Source organism: Tetrao urogallus (assembly GCF_951394365.1).
Source record: "Tetrao urogallus genome assembly, chromosome: 1".
Taxonomy (NCBI): Eukaryota; Metazoa; Chordata; class Aves; order Galliformes; family Phasianidae; genus Tetrao; species Tetrao urogallus.
The window spans coordinates 157,671,508-157,697,986 of NC_136813.1; the positions used below are offsets into that span (position 1 = coordinate 157,671,508).

At 37.3% G+C, this 26,479-nt stretch overlaps 1 protein-coding gene across 1 annotated transcript in view; it reads right to left on the minus strand.

Annotated features, from left to right (window-relative positions):
- Positions 1 to 3,729: 3,729 nt before the first annotated feature.
- The window catches only part of TPH2 (tryptophan hydroxylase 2), a gene marked incomplete at both ends in the record, with an annotated part of 51,488 nt that continues 28,738 nt past the window's right edge, over positions 3,730 to 26,479 (minus strand). The window contains 3 exons of the mRNA XM_079545691.1: positions 3,730 to 3,904; positions 3,992 to 4,125; positions 12,261 to 12,356. Coding sequence (XP_079401817.1) covers positions 3,730 to 3,904; positions 3,992 to 4,125; positions 12,261 to 12,356 — 405 coding nt within the window. The remainder of the gene's footprint in view (positions 3,905 to 3,991; positions 4,126 to 12,260; positions 12,357 to 26,479) is intronic.

The following is a 26,479-nucleotide window of genomic DNA, read 5'->3' on the forward strand; positions in this document are numbered from 1 at the left end:
TTGAGAGTCATGCGGAGCCTTTCAATGAGCAGCCTGAACCCTCTTCCAGGCAGCTGCTGTAAGGGACTTCAAGACGCCATGCAGCTTGATCTCAAAGCAGGACCAGCTATGCCAATAGAAGTCCTGAGAGAAAGTTGTCTAAACTGTTCTCTTTGAAAAATGACAGGTATCCTGCTGTCTCCCTAGGCAATCTGTCCTCCAGGTTCCACTGCCCTCGCCATTAAAGAACTTAATGCTCCTGTCCTGCAATTTAAGCCCATTAGTTCTACAGGCTAGAGAAGTTTTTCCCTTTTATTTTTGCGGCTACTCCTATGCGTTTGAAAAAGGTGATCATGTCTCCCCTCAGTCTCCTCTACTCAAAACGAAACTATCTTAGCTTCCAAGCTCATCACACAGACACCAGGCTGCTGCTGGTGGTGATAGCTCTCAGAAGCTGCTGACTGGGCTGAATTTGTACCAGTAGCCTGTAAGTGAAAGCCTTCACCAGCTTTGGCTCATAGAGTCAGGCTGTCCTCTCAAAGATGTGAAATCTTCTGTAATCCATTACAGAGTGACATTAAATACACATTTCAGTACAGTATGTTTCTGGAGTTTTCTCTGTGACTTTAGGAAATCATTACAAGAAGAAATGAGGACATTCTATGTCATGAAAGTGTACTGAAGGCCTAAACTTAGAGCAGGCTTCTAAACAGATCTTGAAGTATAGAGAGAAAAACACAACAGAAAACGCAATATATTGTGTTAACACCTTTCCCACTCCATTCCCTCCACCAAATAAATGAAATGAAACGCATGAACCATGTCTTGGCTTGCAAATGAAACTTGGTATTTGTATTTGCTGCAATGTCTCAGAGTGTTGTTTTTCATTTTAGACTTTGCATGGTAGTAAACACTGCAATGCTTTACATTCATTAAGCTCAGGCCCATTTACTCTATGCAGGCAAAGTAAGAACATATATCTTGGACCCATAAAGCATTAGTTCAGAATTACACAGGAAATAAATGAGCCTAAGAAGAAGTCCAATTTCCAGAGTCCAGCTCACTAAAGTTAAACAAGCACCTTAGATAAATATGGTCTATTTTAAATGAAACGTTAGTGTAATTTGATAACTGTCAATAATTCCCTCATTATGCCTAAATGAGCTTGTCATCCAAGGAGATTGCTGCATGGCTGATCTTAATTTGCTAATAAAAACTGCAGAGAAGGATGTCAGCTAAGCTGGAACTATTTGATTCATAAAAGTGCAATAGTGCACTTTTTAAAGCCTTCTTTCCAATTCACGACTGTTGACTGGCTGAAGCCCAAAGCAAGTTTGCCCTGTAGCCTGTAAGAACACAGCTTTCCCATGTAAGAACAATGAGCAATTGTCTCTCTAAATCACTATTATTCCTCAGCTCATTATATTTAATTTATTTTTAATCACGTTGTATAATAGAAATAAAATCATTGGATTAAGCATATATCTAGCAGCAGGAGCCCATTATCCTTTGACAATGTTCTGTTTCATTGACATTATATCTTCATTGCAGACAGTTTCCGTGCCATCATTAGTCCTAAAATGACTATTGGATTTCAAGGGTTTCTCCCTAATCCATAATAAGATTTACTTGTTAACAGTACAAAACAAAACAAAGATATGCTTCTGTTGTTTTATTTCTGTGCAATCCTTATTTTAGGCAGTTCAGACAAGTCAAGAATAAATCCAGATACTGTAAGTATTTAACGCTTTCCTGTATAATTTTGATTCAAAGGAAAAAATAATTTTGCAAACTCTTTATCTCTTAACTCATTGTGCCTTTATTTCTCTTAAGCAAGCAACAATACTTTGTCAGGTCTTGAACTAAGAACTACTATTCCTTGTGCAATGATTTTCCAGATCATTTAAAGTAAATATCAGTTCAGTCCATTTTCTCCAAAAAGGGCTGCAAGGGGTTCATCAGATTCCATCCAAAGAAAGAAGAAGAAACTTCTATGCCAAGCCTGCTGGTGACTCCTCTACGATAAGTGCTAGTTAATGGAGTCAGCACTAATGTCAGGAAGTTAAAAAATTCCTCCAGCATGCTGACCCCATGGGATAATTCAACAGCTCTTCATTTATACCAGTGGCAGTCACGGTTAGATCTAAAACTAGATTTTTCCACACCCTATTAACAGCAGCATTAGAATGCAGCAGGGACCATCCAGAGAATAGAGCACTTTCTGTTATCTTGTAGTTATCTTTGAGGAGGTGGCAGATTTCCCTATGAAAATTATAGATTGCCTCTTATTTAAGGATGTGCTGATACTATCAAGTGGTGCTCTCTTCATGCTGAAATTGCTAGCGACACTTAAAGAGTATCTGCATGAGTCTCTCAGCTGAGAGAGCAGGTTCAATAGATATCTATTTTCCACGTAAGTAGACAAGCCATGAACTTTTCACCTGTACTGACATGATCTGCATAAGATCCACGCAGTTTCCATTACTAGAGGTCCATACAATATGGTCAACTCTCCATTATTCTGGCTAATAGGAGAACAGAATAACTCAGATAAAGGAAAGACATGCATAATTATTGCTTCCAGATAAGAGCCGGCTCAAATATTTCCACACTGCTCCCCAGACAGAGCTTGTACTTCTGTCAGAACTTGCTAACACAGAGTTCATTAAGTCAGGCATTACCTGCATCCATCTGGTACAAGCTAGGCAGCTTAGGTGTCGGTATGATTTAAGCACCCCACAAGTAATCTACTAACTGATAATTGTCCTGGCTATAATTAAATAACAACTTCCATATTCACCTTTTCATATCTACTGTTACTGATACGATGTAGACTCACTCATGCACACCATGTCAAGGTTGAATGTGGCATAAGAAGGAAAGGCAAATTATGCATGAAATGCAAGGGACTATGTTCAAAGAATGAGGGAATGCAGAAGGCACAGAGTGATGTAGAATGGCTTTATATTCACATCTAACAACCTGGAATTAACAAAGGTGCTTCCACTCTTGTTTCCAGATAAACAACATACTTCCTGCAGTGGAAGTATGATCAGGATTGTCACAGACAATACATGTATGGAACTATCACTACCTCTATGCATGAATTGTCAGAGGTTTTATTATTATTACTCCTGTTGTTTTGCAATTACTTAGCCACATTGAACATTTGTCAGTAGTGTTTCTTCATAATCCTCACAGACCTTTTAGTACCAATACGCAGTCTTCCTGATCTCTGCATTGGTATACATGTAAACTGTATTGTTCAGTCACAAGAGACACTCAGTTCTGTTACAAATATATGGGCAAAACACTGTCATCACCACCAAATACAGATTCTCTTACAAGGAAAATGGAAAATGTTGCAAATACTTTTTTTCTAGATTCTGACAGTTGGAAAGGGGTTACATAGAAATAATGTCAGACTTAAAGAAATCAGGAACACCATTCTTAACACCAATCTTAAAGAAACAAACTCATTGCTAGGCAAGCTTTTACTGGTATACTTGTACACAACATTGTGTTGAGGAATTGCTGGTTATATGCTGCCACACTCCATAGAGAATTTACGAATTAGCATTGCCTTGTTTTGTCTGCACTTAACAATTAGACAAAGCTACACAATGACACAAGCCACAGGCCAAGCTCAGAAGAGCAAACTGATGAGTTTTAAAAGTTAGCCATGTCATGTGATGTTACTAGAACAGCTACAGAATAAGCAGCTGACAACAAATCACAGTGGGACACATATCAAATCCCTAAATATCTGTTCATTTTGCTTAATGCATCACATACAGTGTTTAGATCACTGCGGAGGTCCTGGACGACATTTTCTATACTCCTGGTATCCTTCAGAATCTCAATGCTTTGTGTATATGGATTGAAATACACAGAGAAGGGACGATTGATCGATTTAGCAAAGTCCCTGAAAGAAAAAAGAAAATTAACACCTCTTTTTTGTCTACCACTGAAAAAGAGAAATTAGATTTTACAGTCAAGGGAAATAGTTTACCTCATCTTTTCTTTGGCTTCTTCAAAACTTTCTGAAACAAAGTAAGCTTCCTGAAAAGTGGTGATCAGGCATTCTTGCAAACAGGTTGTCTTCGGATCGAATGTTTTCACCTTGGCCTTGTCAGAAAGAGCGTGCTGCAAAATAAACCACTGGCTCTGTTAAACTGTATAAACTGTATAAACTGAAAACACTGATAATGCTTTGTATCTATAAAACAGTTTACATATTCAACTTTTGTATCACTGTGCTGTATTTTTTCAGTCATTTGGTAGCCTCTCTTGTTTTACATAGAGCAATCTCACAGTGTGAACAGAATAAATAATTTGTTACTTAGAAAATACTCTTTTTATGAGTCATTTTTTCACCTAACTAACAAAATACTAAAGAGCAGATTAGAAATCTACCTGCTGTGCAGGCACAAATCTTCAGATGGAAATGAGAAAGTCATAAAAAAAACACTGCTGGAAAATTATCTACAGCTATAAACATGTATGTCCACAAATGTCAATTAACAGGCAGAACTGATCATCAACTTGGTAGGTGAACTGAGTCTGACCAAATCACTCACATAACTTCTGCATTACATCTTCAGAGCAAATTCATATATTATTTTCCTGACAGTGAGCTTAAGAGTGAAACTATATACCCGAAAATCCATTAAATACTACTTGTGTATTGTGCTGATGCATTGCCCTTCCGCTACATACATGAGTTGCGATCATCATTTTAGTAATTTAGTATTTTATTTAACATTATTTTAGTAAGGGAAAAAGAGCCGAAAACACAAGCAGAGATAGGTACAGAGCAGACATCAGACAGATGAGACATCAAATTATGCTGCTCGAAGAAGAGGTTACAGATTAGCCATTAGCCTCTCTCTTTACCCTACTGGCAAAAGTCACTGAAATATTTCAAAAACAGAGGTTTCAAAACTGAAAATCTGGTACTGAGACATTTCACAAAAAAAAAAATTATTTCTACCTCTTCTTTCCCCTTGGATACTTGTGGTTAGTTTTTGGGCCTACTTTAACTCTTAGAGCACATGTATTTTCATCGTCAGCACCCTTACAGAAACACAATGTTTCTGAGAAGGAAAGCACATGTAGGTCAACTTTCTTTAGTCCCCTAGTATCTATCCACAGGGAAAACACGCACGAAAAGCACTGAGAAATGACATGGAGGGAGCAGATCCCTGAAGCATGAAGGAGTCTCTTATTTCTTTATTATATTTCTGCATAGACATTCCTTACAGCAGAATAAGGTATTACCATACTGTTACTTGAGTTCTTGCTTATGCACATTCCTACATCCCTGTGAAAGCTCTGAAAATATCACAGTACTTAGTTCTCTTCCTTAGTTCAACCTGCTGTTGCCAAATAACAGGACATAAAATTGGAACAAGAACCTTTTCCTCCTACCTTCTCTCTCTCCAAAAATAAATACATGAAAAATTAATGCACGGTATCTTAAAATGGCTGGAATTAACTTTCTTTAGAACTTGTATCATTTCCTTCTCACAAAGTTTGCTGTTTCTAGTCAGTCATCGGTTACACACGTATGAAAACAAAAATCTAAAATGGACTATCTTGACAGAACCTTCTTCTAAATGGATTGCAGGAACAGCCTCACCTTATTAGCCTGTTTAAATCCCTACTGTCTCTGTCTTCAGGCAGAGCCATGCTGTGGTTGAGTGCCTGTAAGTTTAGGCATCTACCTCATTCCATTGAATGGAATTTGTCTTTACTGGGAATTATAATGGCCTTCCTGAGTTCAACCTAGACAACAATTCTCCTTTCAAGGTGCCTCTTTACCGTCAGGTGCGATCTGATGCCTCAAATATGTAAAGGACAAAGTTTTAAAACTCTGAATGGGTTGAACAAAGCCCTGTGCAAAAAAATTAAGAGTGCTACTGGCCAAGCTTTCTTAGGAACTGAACTAGTAGGTGACCACTTCTGGTACACGGATTCTTTCCTGTACCATGACAGCTTCAACAAAAAGGGTGACAGTGTTCTGATTAGGTTGTGGTTGGAATTGATGGTCTTAAAGGTCCTTTCCAACCTGAGCCATTCTATGATTCTATGACTATCTTCTCACTAATGATATCTGCTGAGGCATGTACACTCCTTGGACAGAAACAGAGGATCAAAGCTGCCAAAGGTGAGAAAAGATTCAGCAACATCACTGACAGCTGCTCCAGACACTGAACTCCTAATTATATAAAGGAGGAGAGTTTAAATGGAAGTAAACACTAATTCTTTATCAGAGTGCATGTCTTCTGAGAAAAAATAACCTGAGGTTGTTCTCCTCAGATCATCTATATGAAATAACTCCTACTTTGTAGATCCTAGTTTAGTGTGTACATGAACAGAGAAGCTGCTTCATAAAGAAACTGGGATGTGTAGACACCAGGAATCATGCAACTGGGAAAGAGAGTAAATTCAGACATGCCTTCTAAGTTAGCTGACATCTGATTAATTATTCTTCATAGCTGTTTGTGAATGAAGTGTCTAGATTCTGCTGAACTCCCAACTGAGATCTCTTCTAAGATATGGCTTTCTTGCTCTTGGATCAGGTACTTATTGTCATGATGACCAGAGATATTGGAAATGCCTCCAATATTCTGGACAGTGCTTTGAAACTCTGCAGCCTGGTGTCTGGAAAGTCTACTATTGACTTGATGTGCTGACACCAGCAATGCCAGCATTCGGTAACCGAGCAGAGGCTGCAGACAAACCATCAAGCAGATCATAAAATGTCTAGCATGAACCAGGATGGTCAGGACAATGCTGACTCCAAAGCTGAACAAGGCTTTTTTTGTTTTTTTCAAAAACATCACAGTGCTCCAAAACATTGGTCCTTGGCACTGTCAACATTGTGAAGTACAGAATCTCAACACTTAAGCTTGAATTTGAAAACTTTAAGCTCAAACCTGTAGCTTTTTAACAATGCTGTTCACCTCTGTTTTGTTTGGACATTCAGTTCTTCAGTGAATTTAAACATCTGAGTAGCTACTATGGATTATCCTCAGAAATCTCTTACTTTATTTATAACTTCCATGGATGTCACAGATAATGATGAGATAGGAAATAGCTTTCAGTCAGAAAGCATCTCACCACCCTGTAGTTTCGTCACAACAGTCTCTAAAGGCACACTCACACAAGTAGCAATGCTTACACTAATACAGTTGTTGGTGATTCTCCTTAGGCTTAAGCAATAGGAGTTTGGAGTGAAACTTGCAAACAGATTGCAACTATTTTCCAAGAAACACAGCAATATTAAACAATGGAACACCTCCAGAATTAGACAACTACTTTTCTAGGGAATAAGCATAGCACTATAGAAAATCCCCTAGTCCCACTGGACGAAAGACAAAAAAAAAAAAAAAGAAAAATTCAGGTACATAACCACAGGCCTCTAGGGTCTAGAATGTTTGAGGTATCTGTACAGGAATGGAAACTATTACATAGTACCTCAGGTGGAGAGCTAGTTAAACTGGGGCATCTTAGATAGCACCAGGTGTTTTCATGGAGTAACCATCACTGACACGTGGTAAATGAGTTCTGTCTGTGCTTTCTCCTTTTAAGCATTAAAAATGGACTATTAAAAACTTGGAGATTTTCAGGTTTTTTTTTGTTGTTGTTTTTTGGTTTTTTTTAGTGAAAAAGGAATAAAAGGAAAAAGAGGAGAAAAGAAAAAAGCTTAAACTAGTGAGGGGTAAGGTTGAGTTGAGTTATAAATACTGCACTGTTTGAGGATTACAAGAGGGCAGAACAAGAATACTGGTGAGAAGCTGTCTGTGTGCCAGTACTGATTTTATCACCTTGTTATTCTGTGAGAGAATATAATTTTGGAAAACCTGTTTCTAAATACTATTCTGCATTATTCTGCTTGTGCTTTTCAGCATAGGACATTTCCAGATTTATGATATGATTTCATCAGAGGTTTTTGTTGTTGTTATCAGTATAATTTTATATAACGTTTAGACAAATTAGGAAGAGAGACTTTATTTTAAAAAAACACTGTAATGGCCATCTGGGATGGAAATCTCCATCCTCTTAGTCCTTTTCAGTAAACAGAACCAAACCTTGTACTTGAATCTCTCTGGTTATAAAAGCTGACACTGCCTTCTCTTAACATAAGCTATCATTAAAAGAAAACATTACTGGATATTGTATTTGACTTAAAAATCTGTACAGAAAGATTTGAAGGCCATCTCTCTGGTAAATACAGAAGCATACAATAGGGATATATGACTTGATGTACAGCCAACTGAAGTTGATAGGATCATTCTTTTAATCAAAGAGTTCACGAGACCATCATATAATGTAAATGGATTAAAATTTCCAAAGACATTTTGACTGCCTTTTAGAAATAGCTTCAATAAATGAGATGTATGTTATTTCTGCCTTATCTTTAAGTCCCAAGCATATAGTGTATAAAAGCACTAGGGAGTGTTAACCTGACTATTAGGCAGAGTATTTGTAACTACTTACTGATTATTCCTCCCCACCTAGGCTTCATTTTTAATCTTTTCTTTCACCTTATTTTGTTGTGCTTTTCAAAATTTCTGCTTGATGCTTCTTCAACACGCACTTCATCATGAGGTGCATTTTCCAATACCTGAAATTTGAAGTCTAAGTACTGAGTAGGGGGAAAAAAAATTGAAGGAAATCCTATATTGACAGGATGATGCCCACATTTCTCTAGTTTTCAGTTCTTTTTTCCTAAAGCCATTGACCAGATTTGCAGAGTGGAACAGTGTAACACAGAAGTCGGGATGACTGAACAAATACTTCACTCATCTGAAAGTCCCAAATATGATTGGCAATAGAAATTACTAGATACCATTTGTAAAGCTGCCTATCAATTTGTTTCCTGCAAATACTGCAGTATTGAAAAAATAACTATAGGGAGGGCAGCTAGAGAGGGTTTTTCTTCTTGCTGACAGAAGCATATTAATATCAAGTACCCATAAAATCAAGGGAGCAAAATTCAACTCCACAGCAAGATATACCATTCAAGTGACAAGGATAAAAAAAACATTTTAGCTTCTCCACAGAGGGGACTGTGGGTCCACAAGCACTGTTGTCTGAAGAATGGCAGAAGTTATTTCTAAAAGGTCTTCTTCACTCTGACTTCTATGAAAAGTATGGGGGTCTGGCCTTGTGGCCAAGCAAACTCCAGTGGATTCATTCCCATCCAGCATAGAAACAACCTGTATTGTTCACATTATTTTCAGAGCAATTGCTGACATCCATTAGCATTTCAGCTGTAACTAGGATCTCAACCACAGACTGTTACATCAGCGTTATTTTCCAGATCCATCATTACTCAGAGGGCAATGAGGCACTGGCACAGGCTGCACAGAGAAGCTGCGGTGCCCCATCCCTGGAGGCATTCAAGGCCAGGTTAGATAGGGCCGTGGACAACCTGAGCTGCTGGGTGGCAACCAGCCCACAGCAGAGTGTTGGAGCTGGGTGGGCTATAACGTCCCTTCCAACATAAACCATTCTACGATCTTCAGATCAAGGAAGAAATTTTTCCTCCAGTGGGTGCTTGGAGATAAGGGCAGAGGTATGGGAAGTTGCTTTCTGGTGAAAAGTCAGAGACCAGTAATGGCTTGATGCGAGGCTCTGCAACAGAGCTGTGAGGTGCCCAGAAATTCTTTTTCCTAAGGGCCTGGCTAATATATCTCATTGACAAGAAGCATATTCAGCACCAGGTTTCTGTTCTCGAAAGAGCTCCTCCCTTTGTCAGATTAGCAGAAAACTTATTTTGCCTTGTTTTTTCCCTTCCCCTCTTACTTTCACTTCTGCTTTAGAGCACAGTTTCACAAAAATTGGACGTTTTTCACCTTATCAGTCCCTTTATGGACTCTGTGGTCATCTGTGGTACAGTGGTGTTCTGTGCCTGCAGCACACAAGTGCTCAGTCTCTCAATAACTGAAATGTTTCAGTCTAACTGTGTGCAGTGCGTTCAAGATATGGATGAAACTTAACAGCTTATGATACACAAGAGGTCAAACCAGATGATCTAATAGTCCCTTCTGGCTTAAGATCTATGAAATATAAATGTAATGTAATAGAAAATTGTATAGTATTTTTGATATATGGCAAAATTATTATGATATATAGCCTAACCTTTAAAGCCAATCAGTACACTCCATTAACGTACACCTTATTTAATTTTTGCTGTTGCTTTTCAAAAGGATTATTCTTTGCATTTACACTCTGAGATTATTGCTGAGTGAGGAACAGAGAATTGGGATCACAGTTAAGATTTCTGTGTGGTAACAAAATACGTATGCTCCATAAGAATAATGTGTTTGTTTTTGACATTGATGGTACAAGATTTATTATGCTCTTGACTATTTATTTCTCTGCTTTTATGCCTTCAGATTTTGTAAATGATGTGACAGGTATTTTCAGGGTCATCACTTAAAGGCTGTAACTGTTAGTTTAACTAAAAACCCTGATTCTCTGCAGAAACCTGCGCAGTTTGGAGATCACACTGAATGTTGTTGGGCAGGGAAAAAAGCAAGTGGGATATTTTCATCTTTGTGTTTAATCATCTTTTGCACTGTGTACAACAGTTCCATACTGATACTGAATGCTCCTGTGGCTGAAGTAGGCATTGAACTGAGAACAACTATAATGAAATCAAATTAAAATATATATGTACTGGAAAAAATAATTTTCTCTGACCTTTTTTCTATGTCTTTCTTTAATCCCCTTATACAGGTTTATTAATAAAAGAATAGCAATCTAACTACTGAGCTCCAGCATTAATATTCTACAGGTATTATACTATAATATATAGTATAATATATATAGTATAATATATATATAATAATATATATATTATAAATATTATTATTATTATATTATATTATAATATATAATATAATAATAATATATATTATAATATTATAATAATAATTATAATATATTATATTTATATATAATTAAAATATATATATTTAATTATATTATTAAATATTATTATTTATATATATTATTATATATTAATTATTAAATATTATTATTAAATATTATTATTTATATATAATTATAAATATATTAAAATATTTATAAAATATTATAAATATTTATATTATAATAATAATATATTATAATATTATAATAATTATATATATTATATAATTATATAATATTATATAATTATAATATTATAAATATTATAATATTATTATATTATATATATTATAATATATAATATAATAATATATATAGTATAATATATATAGTATAATATATATAGTATAATATATATATAGTATAATATATAGTATATATATCTACTGTTTTACAGGTAAAACAGTAAAAAGAGACTGAGATACTTCTATTAAAATGCCAGGTACTTCACCGAAAATGGGTGGAAAGATGCTCAAATGCAAATAAACAGGAGATATATTGCAAAACAGTGTGTAAACACTATTCTTCATATGCTTTTTGAAACCAATTTTTTAAACAAAAGCCATCAAAAGTTCACCTGGGTCCCAGAATAAACATGGCATTCCCTCCTCTTCCTCCTCTTCCCTTCCTTTGTACTAACAGTGAGGTGTATTACATCTCAAAATATTAAACTTGTGACAAAATACCCTTTGCTTGTTCTCTATGCCTAAAAATAGGTAGTAACTGATCTACTGCAGTTACTCACCATAAAAGGTCAAAGACTTTTGTCTTTATAAGTCTCTGCGTATTGCAACACAGGCATATACTACAAGTCTAGTATGAGCTTACATGCATTCCTTAATTTTAAAAACAAATAATCTACTGAATCAAGACCTTAATAAATGTTCTTTTAATATCAATAACAAATTCACTGCAATATTTTGCATTACTTTTAACGGAATTGTGTCTCATTTCAAAACAGTTTTTTCATCTACAAAAAAACATATGCTTCTCTTCTAAGTATAGTTTTCACAACCCAGTATACCTTAACTGAGCCTCCATTTACCCACAATTCAAGCGTCTCACAGGCTAGTTATTTCTTAAATTTCAAACAGAAATAAGTTTTGTAGCTTACTGTTACTTTGGTACTTCAGTCCTTACGAATCCGTTTCATGCTTCAGGTGCTAGCTGATATGTCAAATGAATTTTTCAGCTCAGTATCACATTTAAAAGGAAGCTTTTCATCTTGATAAGTTTAACTGTTATTTTCAAATCAAAATATTTGCATCCAATTATAATTGTATTATGATTAAAAGAAACTTGATTCTGCTTTAAGAGCGTATCAATCAACGTACCTTTAGTTCTCCAATAGAAGACAGAAGTCCTGCCCCATAAGCACGCAGCTGTCCTTCTTGCTTGCAAAGACCAAATTCAATCGTAAAAAAATAGCACTGCAAAATATACAGATATACAGATATATACAGTGTGGATTAAAAAAAAAAAAAAGCATTTCAGCCATGACAATTGGCGCCATATTCACTTAATTGCCCCACTTTTTCAGAATTTCATGTCTTTAATGTAAAATCAGATACAGTAATTTAAATGTCATTTTCTGCAGTAACAGAGCTTTATGCAAAAATCTGATTTTTTGTTTTCTGGGCACTCAGACAGTTCACAGGAATGGCCAGTTAGGAACAGACAGGTAAGAGCAGCCAGGTTGGATGGGGCTCTGGGCAGCCTGGTCTACTATTAGCTATGGAGGTTGGTGGGCCTGCCTGCAGCAAGGGGGTTGGAGCTTCATGATCTTTGAGGTCCCTTCCAACCCAAGCCATTCTATGATTCCATGATCCTATGATGATTTAGCTATCAAAGGCAGAGACAATTGTGCGGACACTTTCAGAAATAAGAGAACCGCTTTAAAAGAAAATCCTCCAAGGTATTTGGTCTGCCTGTCTAAGAACCTCTGAAGATCTCCAAAATCTAGTTCAGAGCACTCAAGATTGGCACGTATCTAAGTGCTGTCCTGTGTTAGAATGAACTTCTTGAGACTATGTCATAATTCTCACTAAATTTTACTTCATTATAAATGAAGAACTAATATGCCACTTGGCATCTTAAATGACAGAAAGAAAATTACAGTCAGTAATAAGTAAGTACAGCAAATATATAATAAGTACAGTACAGCAAATTTAGTTGGCTCATCCATTACAATTGTTCTCTAGGTCTACTTTCAACCTGTGTCACCAGTAGGCAGCTGACATATCTGAGCTAGTGAGAACTGTGAAAGACATTAGTTAAATCAACATTAACAGTAATGCATCTAATTTGCTGTATTCAAAGTGAAACGTTAGGCAGACTGTAAGAAGTACAGATAGTTCAGTATCCAATAAAACCAGAAGACAACAATCACATCTGCTCCTATGGTACTGAGCTTTCGTTTGGCGTTATTATAATGCAGCAAGATTGTTTTTGATGCCAGATCAAACAGATGAGATTGTTAGTAATTATTCCTATATATAAGGGTTTTAGGAAACTGTAAATCAACTTCTACAAAAATTCTGCATGCAGATATATACACATACATACCATTTGTGTGCACGTGTGAAAACATTTATTACATTATATGACAATTTCAGTATCTGTGCATAGAATACAGCTCCACTGAAACCAAGAGCTTTACACAGTTTTGCATGAAATATGAATTTACTCTGCAGTTTCAATTAACTATGTAACAGGCGAAGCTTATATTTCTTTTTAGGATGGGCTTCAACTCAGCATTTGATACTAAATCTTAACATTTTCTGCATATCTTAAAGACAAATCCTAAGCAGATGATTTTTGTTTTTTTGCCACTTCCTACTTTTCTTACAAACCCCTCTCCTCTAGACTCTCTCCATCCTAAATGCAAAAGAGCAGTAATTAGCAGCTCTTTTAAATTCAATAAATGTTTAGAAATTGCGATATGATTCATTTCTCTGCCTCTTATAAAAGTTCCTGTAGAGCCAGCATAGCACTGTGGAGAAAAGCATGATAAAAAAGAATAAAAACATGAGCCCTGTGTCTGATCTAAACCTGCAAAGTCATCTATGAAGAAGGAAAGGTTGTAGTGACTTAAGATGCCTTAGGTTAGGTTCCAATACAGCAGTCAAAGCACAGATATTCACAAGAGGAGTTGAAAGCACAACACTGTCAAACAAGAAACCAAAGTTCCACTTCTGACTTTGCTATTGACTTGCATAAGCCATGCTGGCATCTAATTGTTCACTAAGTACAATTAGCTGATGCCAAAACAAATGGTTTTCAAAAAAGACATCTGAGGAACAAACAACCAGATACACAAAACGACATAGGCATCACTGAGTGAAACTGCCACCTTGAAGAATATTAACTGAGTTTTTGCCAAAAAAACTTTCGGGGGGCTGCAGACCTGGTTCTGTACATGCTGTCACTGTCAGCAACGAACTGTTCAGCTTCATACTTAAACCCCACGAGCATGTTTGAATTAGCCCCCTCAGCTCTCTTAAAAGAACCAGTGTGGTGAACACAAACATCGTGACAGATATACAGCAGGACTGGGCTGCTCATAAAGCACAGTGATCACAGTCATTTTCAGTCTGAAAGCAAACAACAGCTAAAAAGGGGGAGTCTGGTGTTTGTCTATTACAGATCTGTCAGAGTGGCTATAACTTTGTCCTCACTTGGGAGGACTGATGATAAAACACCTACCTTGCACTAACTTGTGGTATTAAGCTGTAGTATTTTAAAAAGCCCTTTAAATGAAAAGCTCATTTTTTAATAAGTTTGCCATACACAACAGCTACAATTACTGTATTTTAAGAGAGAACTACTTAGCTAAGAAAATGAGATAGCTCACCCAATGCTGCCATCTTCAGCTTATTGCTCAGTAATACACAGTTCCCTCACCCTCCCACTCACACACACCCCTAAAGAAGGTTTGGTGCATTGCAAGGCTCAGAAGGCTTTAGAAAGCCTTGCTCACAAGCCTAAAAACATAGAAGCATATTGAGAAGGAGATTAAATATTAACTATATATAGGTACCTATTATAGACCAGATGCACAAACACTTAGCACGTGCCTCTCTTTGTGTGGTAAACTTCAGTAACTGTGGTTACTATTATACCCGTATATAACGTATAGAAGATAACTGCTTCTGCAGTTGAAGTGACTTAACGAAGAAACGGCTGTTCAGATTAATAAAATTTTAAAAGCTTTCCCTGAAGGTAAATAGATGATAATTTAATCATCATTATGTGTAGGCTGGTGAATGTTAAGCACAAATTGGGGCGTGCAGGCTTTCACGTTCAGATTTAAATCTTTGGCCTCTCTCTGGCATAGTCAAAATATTGAAATTACAGATATATGCCCACCCTGCAGCCCCAGACACTTGGCTCCACTACAAGTAACAGCAAAATCCTATCTTCTCCCATTACTTCCACTTCATCTTTGGAGCGAATTATGGCTTTACTACATCTTACAGGTAGGCTCCTGGAGTTTTCTTGGGGCCAGTACCAAGACATCTCAATTGTCCTCATGATGCCTTCAGACACCCCCTTCTTCTACTTATCTTCTCCACCCAAAGCCTCCAAAACTGCAAGTCCCCAAAAGACCCCTGTGCCCACAACTCACTAGAAATACACTAGATGGCCATTAAGATGCTTCCAAATTATGCTAAATACGACAGATGATGTCAGCTTTTTTCCACTGTAGTCCCTTTCAAGTACTAGTCTCTCCTTCATTAGAAAAAGATTACTTTTTTTTATAGGAGAACAAAAACTTTCTGCTTCCATTCATGAGTCTTACTGTATACATTAATAGCAGCAGTGAGTACGTCATCATTCATTGCTTCACAGCAGCTATCTGCTAGCACAGAAATAGGTCTTCCTAAGCAGTGATATGACCTAGTTCACGCTGAGATCAACAGAAGCAACATTATTTGTGTCCACGGAAAGTGAATCAAATTGGAAATAGGGATCAAGGAAGAAGGAAGTTTAACTTTTAAAGCAAGAAGACAGCAGCTTCCTGACAAAGTCATCATCCCATGCAGCAAGCTTCGAGATGACACAAAGCAGTAGATAAGACGTCTTATAAATTCTGGAGTTCTAGAAAAACTTTCACTAAAATGCCTTTCTGTTTGTCAAATGAGCAAAACAAAATGAAGAATCAAGGTGCCAAATGAAGGAGCAAAAATAACTCTTAAATCAAGAGATATCAACGTAATGATCCAGACTGTGCCAGAAACACAAAGCAGCATGGGATATTATTTTGTTTCTCTTATTTAACTGAAATATATGAATGATAACTATAGTCATGTTCATGAAACATTATCTACATGGGCTCAAAAATGAGTAAATAGTTTCTTGGAAGAAAAAGTGCTTTTAAGTGCTATTATATACTAATACAGTAGATACCTTCCTTCAGAATCCCTGAATCAGTGGTCACTGTCAACTAAAGCAATATACCAGAAAAATATCACCACTGTATGGCTTTAGACCTACACTGTTCTCCAGACATCTACAGTTGATTGGAAAGATATAGAATAGATCAAGGCTTGGCAAACTCCAGACTTGTTCTCCAGGGTAAACGCAGTGTCTATTCTTCACAAACCAGCCTGCATTAAAAAATGGACTACCAAAAAGAAAAAAAGTTCAATGACAGCCATACAGTTAATTTAAAAATTAAAAAAAAAAAAAAGTTATTCAATTGTATTTCAAAATTTTCACAGTTGGGAAAGAGGTCTTCTGGTTTTGAAGACTTTCAAAATCACTTCTCGTATCATTTTGCATTTGAGAATTTGTCTCCTAGAACCTGTGCTAAGAGCTTGTGCAGGGTGTTGGGTGCCAATGTCAAAGACTCAGTACCTCAAGATCTGCTTCTTCCAGAAAAACACTACTCAAGCCGTTCAATTTCATATAGCCTTCTTATGGTATAGCTGAGAGACAGATATTTGCGTTCACTGGGCAATTTTCAGTAAGATGAATAATGAGATTTTGTCTGTTCCCTAAAACAGCTCTAAAAAGATGTTCTCAGAATGAGTCTTGAGAAGGCTGACTGCCAAGAGCTGATTAACTTGCACCCTGTCACAAGGGACGGAGTAACAGCATGACTGCAACCACTCCGCATGGACAGGAGTACTCACCACTTCAAGAACTCCTCATGGGATGAGGATACCATCCCGTGCTGACACACAGTACCAGAAACAATGTACCAGTTGCAAAGGAGACAGTGCAATTACTACTGTGTGTAAATACTTGCAAGATCAGTGCTAAATATCCTTGAGGAAACATCTTCGCATTCTTTCAGTCGGACTTATGAATTCAAAGGATATTTAAATAGACTACACTGAATTTCAATGTATGTAACATGGTCAACAATTTGCAAGGATTCTTCCTTCTTCAGAACATCTTTCATATTTTAGCTTTGAAATTACACGTCTAGAAATTAAATCTCTCATATAGTTGTAATAACCTTGTACGAAGAAAGTTATATACAACTAAAAGACTTTCAAAAATCCCTGTCAAAAATTAATCTTGAGAATTAGTGAAATACAGTTGTTGTCTCTTCCCCACACCCTTCTCATAAAAATTGCTCAAATAACACATAAATGGTAATTCAAAGAGTACGACTCTCATTTGTGCTTGCTTTCTTCATTCAGAGCTGGTGCAAATAAATTTGTGAATAGCTGCTTATTTTTCAATCTCAAATATATCAATAGTCACCAAAAACACAGCTAGCATTTCACATTTGACTGAATTATTCAAAACCCACAGTCTGTTGATTAGTATCAGGAATATCCCAGGACAAGAAACAGATATATGTAACCCAGGCAACTAGCCAGTACAGTCCAATGCTGGCATCCAAACAGCAAGCAGTATCAGCTATTTGACAGCTATTCATGTGAGAACATTATTGCACAAAAAAAGCAGGGAGATTATTGAACAACAAATAAATCTCATGATGAGCTTGTGAATAGATCAAAAGCAGAAAAGAAGACAAATTCAGTGGATAAGTCTTTCTTTATAGATGATTCGCCCACCTCCAACGAAGGGAATGACCTTATTCACAGCCTACAGCATTTCTAAATAAGAAAATAGAGTTTAATTTTTCAGAGTTGCCTTCTTGAAGTTTTTCGTTTAGTCTGCCACTTTGAAATGTACTTAGGCTCACCAAAATGAGGCTTTCTTTGGAGATTTCCAAGTTTATATATTTTTAACAATACTCTCCTTTTTCCCCTCATCTGACTACTTTGCATTCAGACCTTTCAGTAAGGGTGAATGTTCGGAATAATCTTTTTCTAAACAGAAGTTTGAGTAGATGTGGTGCTGCTCATTAGAGCACTCTGTATTAGAAGCACACCAGCCTTCGCATTTCTGTTGACAGCCATCGCATACAGCACCACTTCATGCAAATTCCTCTAACAGTGGCTTGAAACGTTCAGAGAAAGCACGCGCTATAGGCAGCAATGAAGGTCTTTACCCTTTGTGAGTACTTTGAAACAACACGTTTCTTTTTACAGAAATTTCTGGAGAAAAATCCCATAATGGTAACCAAAATAAAATGATCATCCCGAGTTTCTTAAAAAACAGAAACTGTCACTCAACTAAGACAACACTACAGCGGCATCAGTAAGGAGGGAACTCTGAAAGGTACAACACTGGAGAGCTCATCTAAGACAAGAAAACATGTATGACTGCAAATGCAATCCATCTTCTACAATAAGATCTGGAGGACTCTCCTACTAACACCCTTGTGTCTCTTGAGAGAATGTGTCCTGCTGTCTATTCTCACATGGAGGGATCCTTCTTGGCTGCTCTGAAAGGTGGGCAGAGGGTGAAACACTTCTGGAATCTTTCTGCTGCTGCTACTCCAGAAGTTAGCTCCCACAGAATTGGAGCCAGTGGCTCTCTCATTCCACGTGTGAATTGCTCCTAAATAATCTGCACTTAGGCTTGCTCTGCACTTCGACTTTTGTCCACTTGTCTTACATTATCTCAGTTGAAAACCTTGTAGTGGTCACAGAGATGGGAGAAAAGTCATTCTCACAAAAGCACACTTACTTCAACTTGCTTAATACTGTCAGAAGAATTCCTAATTTATTTCAATGTATTAACCAATAGTGCTGGGGCTTAATATGCAGCTAAGGAGATGAAACCACCGAAACTATGAACTGTTGCCGAGATCATTGGTTAAACATAAAGCACTGAAGCCCTAATGCTTTACCCTTCCTATTTCCCATTTCCTTTCATTTAACTCTTATCTTGAAGAACTTCTAAAACCTGGATTTTTAAGGTTTGTTAATCTCATATGGAGTTATTAAGAACAAATGATGTGCAATAATGAACCATTTCCTTTCCAATTTATTTTACAATGTGTAACATGAATTCATGTTCAGTGCTCCCTACACTAGCTGAAGTGTGTATTTTCTCATTTCTTTTCAAGCTGTTGCTCCAAATTTCAGCTTTCCAGCCCTTTCACACAGTTAGCTCATGCTAACTGTGCATGGACATGCATAGGCATGGACAGGTCATTTGACTTGTTTGCTGGGACTCCAAGAGATAAGGTCCTCTGAATGTCAAATTACAAAGAAAAGGGGGGAAAAACAAGCTAAGTAAACATATGTCACAGCTGTCCACCCAGAGTCTTCAAACTGTGCTGTTTCATGTGACCCAACCTAATCCTCCATGATCTCTCGGGATTCACAGTCTGCAAACAGAGCCCGTCGTTACACTCTGACGTTCCTGTTCTCCAGATCTACTCTTTCAAATGAAGACTTTGCATTAACAAAACCTACTAAAGTAAGAATATTACTTGCATGTGCAATACAGCACAGGCCGGCAGAAGGGAAGTGCTCCCTCAGCATTCTGGCTTATACTGCACCTTGTACTGTACCACTGCTTTAGCAAAAGAGCCAGGAACTCAAAAAGTGACAAGTTGGCATGACCCAAGTAAGAGCACTATTTGGAACAAATACACTACAAGAGGTCACTGAATCATCTTTCGTCTACTAACATCATCATTTTACAAAGAGTTACCAACCCTAGGACTGTTGCCACAATTCTGAGCTGCACTGTTTAGAAAAACATCCAGAGGAGAGACAAGAACACCTTCAGAACCTTCAGACACACTTCCTCATCTGACAGTCAGAGCAAATACCTCCGTAAAAGCCTAGCCCAGCCCCTAAGACCTGTTTCTCACAACTACCTTGTGAACATTAGCACTGATCCGGCACTGTTCCACTCTCTCCAACAATAAAATATTACACTACCTAAGAAGCCTACTGAGAAGGAGACTCAGCAGAAAAGGCCTAGAGTTGTGATGCTGCTTAAAGAAAGCCTCCTCAGACATTTTAATTGAGGAGGGGTATGAGGTCAGCAGCTAAAGTCCTGAAGTTTCTGTCAAAGAAGAGAAATCACAGCTCCAAAAGGATCTCAGAACTTGTGCAAGCTCTGAAACTGTAAGTGAAGAAAGGCACTGAAGAGGCAGTGACAACTGGCAATGCTTTTACCATATTTTCATTTCAAGAAAAAAATGCACTATTTCTTGGCAGTCGTATCCCTTCAAATGTTTGTTTTTAAGGAGAAAGAAAAAAAAAAAAGGTCTTCATTCCAAAAATAACAGCGCCCACACTAATTTTCTATGCCTAAAATAAATATTTAAATTCTTGCATCTATTTCTGAAAACCAATTTAATAACCAGATAGCTAAGGCTTGTTTTCAAACATCACAGTTTCTAACAGCAACATTGCATTTAAACTCAATGTTCTTTTCATCACATAAATGCAAGGGGACTCCCAAAAGCTTTTTTGGCTCTTAATGCATTTGCTTAACCTGCCTTGCAATAAGGAAAAAAAAAAAAGAAAAAAAAAAGATAGTAGGCATCAGCACAAAAGTGGTGCAAGTTCTATTCATGTCAAGCTGACAGACAGATCAAAGAAGAGAAATAACTCAGGGAATTTTAAATATCTATTAATTTTGACACTAAAAATATATCCAAACTGAAGATGGCTTTCACAGCCTCAAACAAAATCTTTGTCAAGTACAGCTGAGCATCTCCTTGTCTCTCACTGATATTTTGGCAGTGAGGGCATGTAGAAAGAATTTGTCATAACTACAGATTAGTCAAGTGAGTCAACACCGGGTTACCTGCCAGAAGTCTGTAAACACATACCAAATTATATGAATATGTATTCAGTAAAGTGGAAAAATGGTATATTAAGCAAGCATTTGTGAGCACAGATTGCAGCTTTTCCCTGTACAGACAAAAGTCCAAGCAATTTACAGTGGCTCTGGTCTAGAAGTGACTTAACAGATGCAAAAAACTCACTCTAGAAATGATCAGAATGGCCAGGCTCTCACTGATTGGCAAGATTTCTGCTCTCATGTAGGTTCTAAATTCACTGCAGATATATTACATGGATCTGCTCATAAGTTAATATGTTTCTTGAGAGTGGAAAAAGTCATTCTATAAAGCTTTTTACATACTAGAAAGTATGCTGTTAAACTGTAAGTTTTCTATATGAAAATGGATAGAATTTATATATTTGTAACAATTATGGCCTACTTCTTCAAGAGAAGGAAGAAAAGCTTTTAGATAAAGAGCAGTATGTTTTATGGGAGGGAAAAAAAGAAGATAATCTTGGAGCACCCACTCTTTTCAGCATTTATTTTAAAAGCTCTGTGATCAAACTGTTTTATCTAGCACTGTTAGCAGATACCATATTCTATAAATGCCATAATCTGCAGAAAGTTCTCTACAATGCACAAAAAATACAAAGCTTACGGATGTAAACTGAAGCAAAATTATCTTGTCAAAAAATGATCTTTGTCAACAGAAAAGCAAAATTTGAAGACAAGGCTGAACCTAAAAACTGAAGAAAATATATTGGAGTAGGGGGCGTTCAGACTGTGCCTACAGGCACTGTCACATTACTGCTCTGCTCATTTTGCCTATGACACTGTTAGCCACATAGTAGTCATAGTGTCATTTATCAGACACCAGGCCCTTCTCTGCAGGCTTTTTTTCTTTTTTTTTTCTTTTTTTTTTTTTCCTTTCTTTTTGCATCAACAATGCTCTGAAATTTGGAGTATTTCCTTTAATTTTCTAAAATCATCAACAAATAATAATAATTAAAAAATCCCTTTACACAATTGCATCCGAAGGCCCCCTGGCTCCTCAGCCCTAAAAAGCAGCTAAGGGAAATTGTGGCATGCAATACTACATGCATTTGATTTTGACACAGACATGCATGACTGCAAAATCAAAGGCTCTCTGGAATAGAATCTTTCCCTGCAGAAAACAATAGTCCTAAATAACAGTTTTTGCCAAGTAAAATACTAACATAGTTTAACACCAATAAATCCTGACTTTGTTCACACAAATGTACACATACTGACTTTAATAGGAGAATGTACACATGGAAGCAAAGGTAGCCCACAGACCTAAAGTGTTTGAAAGTAATGGCAAATGTACCCTTGGCTTTCTGTGGTGTCAGGACTGGCCCTATGAATATATAATTCCGCTATACTTACAGAAACATTATGGCAGATCATCCAAAAATATCTCAATGAAAGATTTATGAAACCATATTCTATGCAGCACTCTGATGGCATTTGGTAGTAAGATGACGACAGACGTAAGAACCACTTCAAAAGCTGTAGCACTAAGTAATTGAGCCCTAGGCAGACTTAGCTCTTTATGGATACCAGACGTATTTTATCTTACTTTCATACTTTTATCTGAGCATACAAAGAAAATACTCAGGAAAATGCTGGATGAGAGAACTAGACCGAATGCATGTAGTTTGCTCAGTCCTTCAGCCTGTATTTAAAACAATTCAGATTAGCACAGTTGTGAATATTAAAGCGGGATCTTTTCAGCTCTGCATGAACAAAAATTTTTAGACTTTCCATAAGATGATGACATTTGGGTTATACATAGTAGATAATAAGCATAATTTTCCTTCTGCAAGCAAAATCATTTACTGAAATGTCCCAGACAAGCAGAAGACGAGTGTATGATTTGAGGACACCTTTTTTCTCCAGATGTTCCCACCAATCCACAAGAGGAGGGCTGGGTGTGCAGGGCTGCAGCAATGGTTGCATTCTGCAGTACAGCAGGGAGCTACAATGCTTGAGCTAAGAAAACCTGCAGCTGCCTCACCCCAACAGCATTACACATCACAGCCAGATAAACAGGTAGCTGCTGGTACATCACCTGGTGTAGGGAACCTGCTTTGGCAGGGGGGTTGGACTCGATGACCTCTGGAGGTCCCTTCTAACCCCTACAATTCTGTGATTCTGTGATTCTGCTCTGACAGCGCTGTTCCCAGTACAACTCAGCAGGACCTTCCCCATGTGCAGACACCTAGATGTTTTTCCATGGCATCTCCAGCCGCTTGGGCTCCATGGAACTTGAGGGTAACACTAACTCCCCTGCCTGTGCACTTGCAGCAGATGCTCCCTGAGCCCAAAGTGGCAAAATGAGTTGCCATGTGCTGGGCTCCTTCACTGCTACACAAACCTATGTGCTGCTGTGGGAGGACCCTCCAGCTGGAGGATCTCTAGAGCAGATGACATGCCAACCACTTTGCTACAGAACCTTACTGATTTAAGTATGGAAACAAATGCAATAGAAAAAGCAAGAAGCATTATAAAATTTAGTTTGTTAATTTGCTTTGACGGCTATATACACCTCTGGGAATACTTGATCTATTACAGGAAGTAGTGTGGTGTACAAATAAAGCCTTACTAGCACAAAACTTTCACAGCTCTGAACACTACAGGAATACATTTTTACAAATGAGTTTCCCATGTTTATGTGCTATAAGCAAAGAAAAATCAGCATAGCAATCTCAGTATGAATGACGTCTACACAGATTCCAGGTTTATCTCCTTCCTTCAAAATATAGGTGAAAGCACAGGGAGAGCCCAAAAGAGCAGCAACATACTCTGAACCTTTCCTCTAATGTTTGTTGTTTCTTGCCCATTTTCTTTAAATATTTATTCCTATAAGTTATGTACTTTGTTAGTAGTTATTACCCAAAACACTTATGTGCAACTGTTGCACACTGGAAACAACAATTTGTCCCGGTTACATATGGTCTGTAAAAGACACTTTATACCCTTTTGTTGAGGTCAAAAGAGAAAAATATGCAAAAAACCTTATCAAAATTCATAGATTGCTTCCACCTATTCCTCAACATATCTCAAGTGGATGCAACACTGAGATGGTAAATGTTTGCTATTTGTGTGCATTCCTAAATTCTACAAATTCTTCCTGAGCTGTTTAGTCACTTTCATTACTGTTGCAGCAGAGCACACACTCTCTTTGAGCTGCTGAGCTGCCAGCAAAGATTACCATTGCAGAATCTGCATTTTCTTAATGAAAATGAAGTTGCTTCTGAAAATAAACAAATGTAATTAGCAAGCCACTGCTGTGTGAAATTTGCACCATTCTCTTGTTAACCTATATGTCAAAACATATTACTTTTGTGCATGTAAATTTGCATTTGCAGTTCAGTAACCTCGCAGATCATGATCTAACCACTTTGGAAGCATAATCTTACAAGAAATAAAAACAAATCCAGTGTCTTGCTGTAGTGTGTTATTTTATTAGCAGCTTTCTCTTCAGCGCTTTTAAGTGCTTAGGGCTTGATCTTCATAAACTGTATCCTGTCTACAAGGAGTCATATTATTTCCACAACAATTTTTAATTGCTTCCCTGCTCCCAATTAAGTCAAAGTGGTCCTCTCTTCCATCTGGCTTCCTTATTACAGGGTTGGGCCCAAGTACACAAACATATTATTAAACAACATCATTTCCAGTTACTTGTGGGTGAAAAATTTGGTCTGGCAGGGCAACCTGAGATTCTCACACAAAGAGCTCACCAACCCAAGCAGCTGCTAGAATGCATTCTGTATCACCTCCTAACAGCAGATGAACTCTCCTTACTGTTCTTAATTTCAATGGCCCCATATGAAGCATGAAATGTTTCATTTCCAGATGTAACTCATCCTGTGATTACCTACTTTGCCTAGAAACTAGATAAAAATAGGAACTTTGTGTATTAAATGTTTTGCAAGCCAGTATTTTATACCACCCTTCACAAATTAAAAACAAACAAAAGAGAGTCCAGCTCCCCACCTTCACAGCTCTGGCTGGCAATATGATTTTACCACCACCTAAATTACTTCTCCCACTCCCTCACAGAACATGTAGCAGCAGAATCACCTTTTTGTACCTTCTGCTGATCAGAAACTGCAGGAACTCACAAACTTGAACAGTGATGCTGGTTGATAAAGATGGATCTATTGAATCCTGCTCCCCTCCTGCACCTGGATACAGCTCATTTGTCCCCTCCTCAAGCAGTAGACCATGCCAGCTATACAGCATCAGGTCCACTTTTCTTGACATACAGAAAGTCTTTGAAATATACAGACTCCCACTTTTGCAGGGAGCACATTCAAAACTAGCTCAACTCTGCAGTGCTACTCTTAACTAAAAGTCACTTTAGAGTTGGAACTGCTCATTTACCCTGTTCCCCAGTATGACAGTAAAGATATCCTCTCTCTTTCTTTTACTTTTCCAGTTCCAGCTGGAAAGTGAAAAAGGTTCAGGGAAGAAACGCATGCACAAAGTTACAGAGCATCTTCCTAATGATTAACTTTATAATATAATATAATATATATAATATATATATAATATATATAATATATAATATAATATATATATATATATTATAATAATATAATATAATATAATGAGTAACTTTATAAACTAGTGCTTTTCAATCCAAAAAAGGAGACAAAGAATGATGCAACCCTGTGAAGTCATGGGGGCACAGAGAAAGAGTTTAGCTATGACTGATTATTCTCTTTTCAAATAAAGAACGACATGCGAACAACAACAACAAAAACTAGGAATCAGAATAGAAACAACCAAATGAGACAGTTCATCGGACAGTGAAGAGTTGAGATACAGAGCCCTCTGCAGAAGATACGATAGGTACTAAAAATTTACACGTCTTCAAGGACAGAAGGCTGTCAATGAACAGATATCTGCTCCAGATAATTAAATACATTACATCCACATTTGCCTTAAGAGTCTTCAGTTTGAGTGGTCAGAAACCAGGAAACTTTTGAAAAGAATCAGGCATGCTCATCTTGTTCTTACCCCTCTTCCAGAGCAGCTGTGCAGGGTTCCCCTTGGGGTCAATGTACCAGCCACATGGGCTAACCAGTACAGCAGTTGCTACAGATCCAAACCTGGCAACAGACTGTCCAAACCCAGAACAAAGACTTCCACAAACACAATTCCCACAGAGGATGTCGAGTGCCTGCTCCCATTTCATCAACAGAACTCTTCACATTCTCCCTGTAGTAACTTCTCTGAAGCGCTGGCTTATTTTTATGTAGTACAGTCTTTTGTTTTTGAGATACAAAGCTAGTTAGGCATTGCTGCTGAGATTTTGTTCTCGTGCCATGAATCTCCTGTGTGATGACAATGAAAATGCACTGCAAGGGAACTGTGCAGTACTCTAAAATATTAAATATTGATC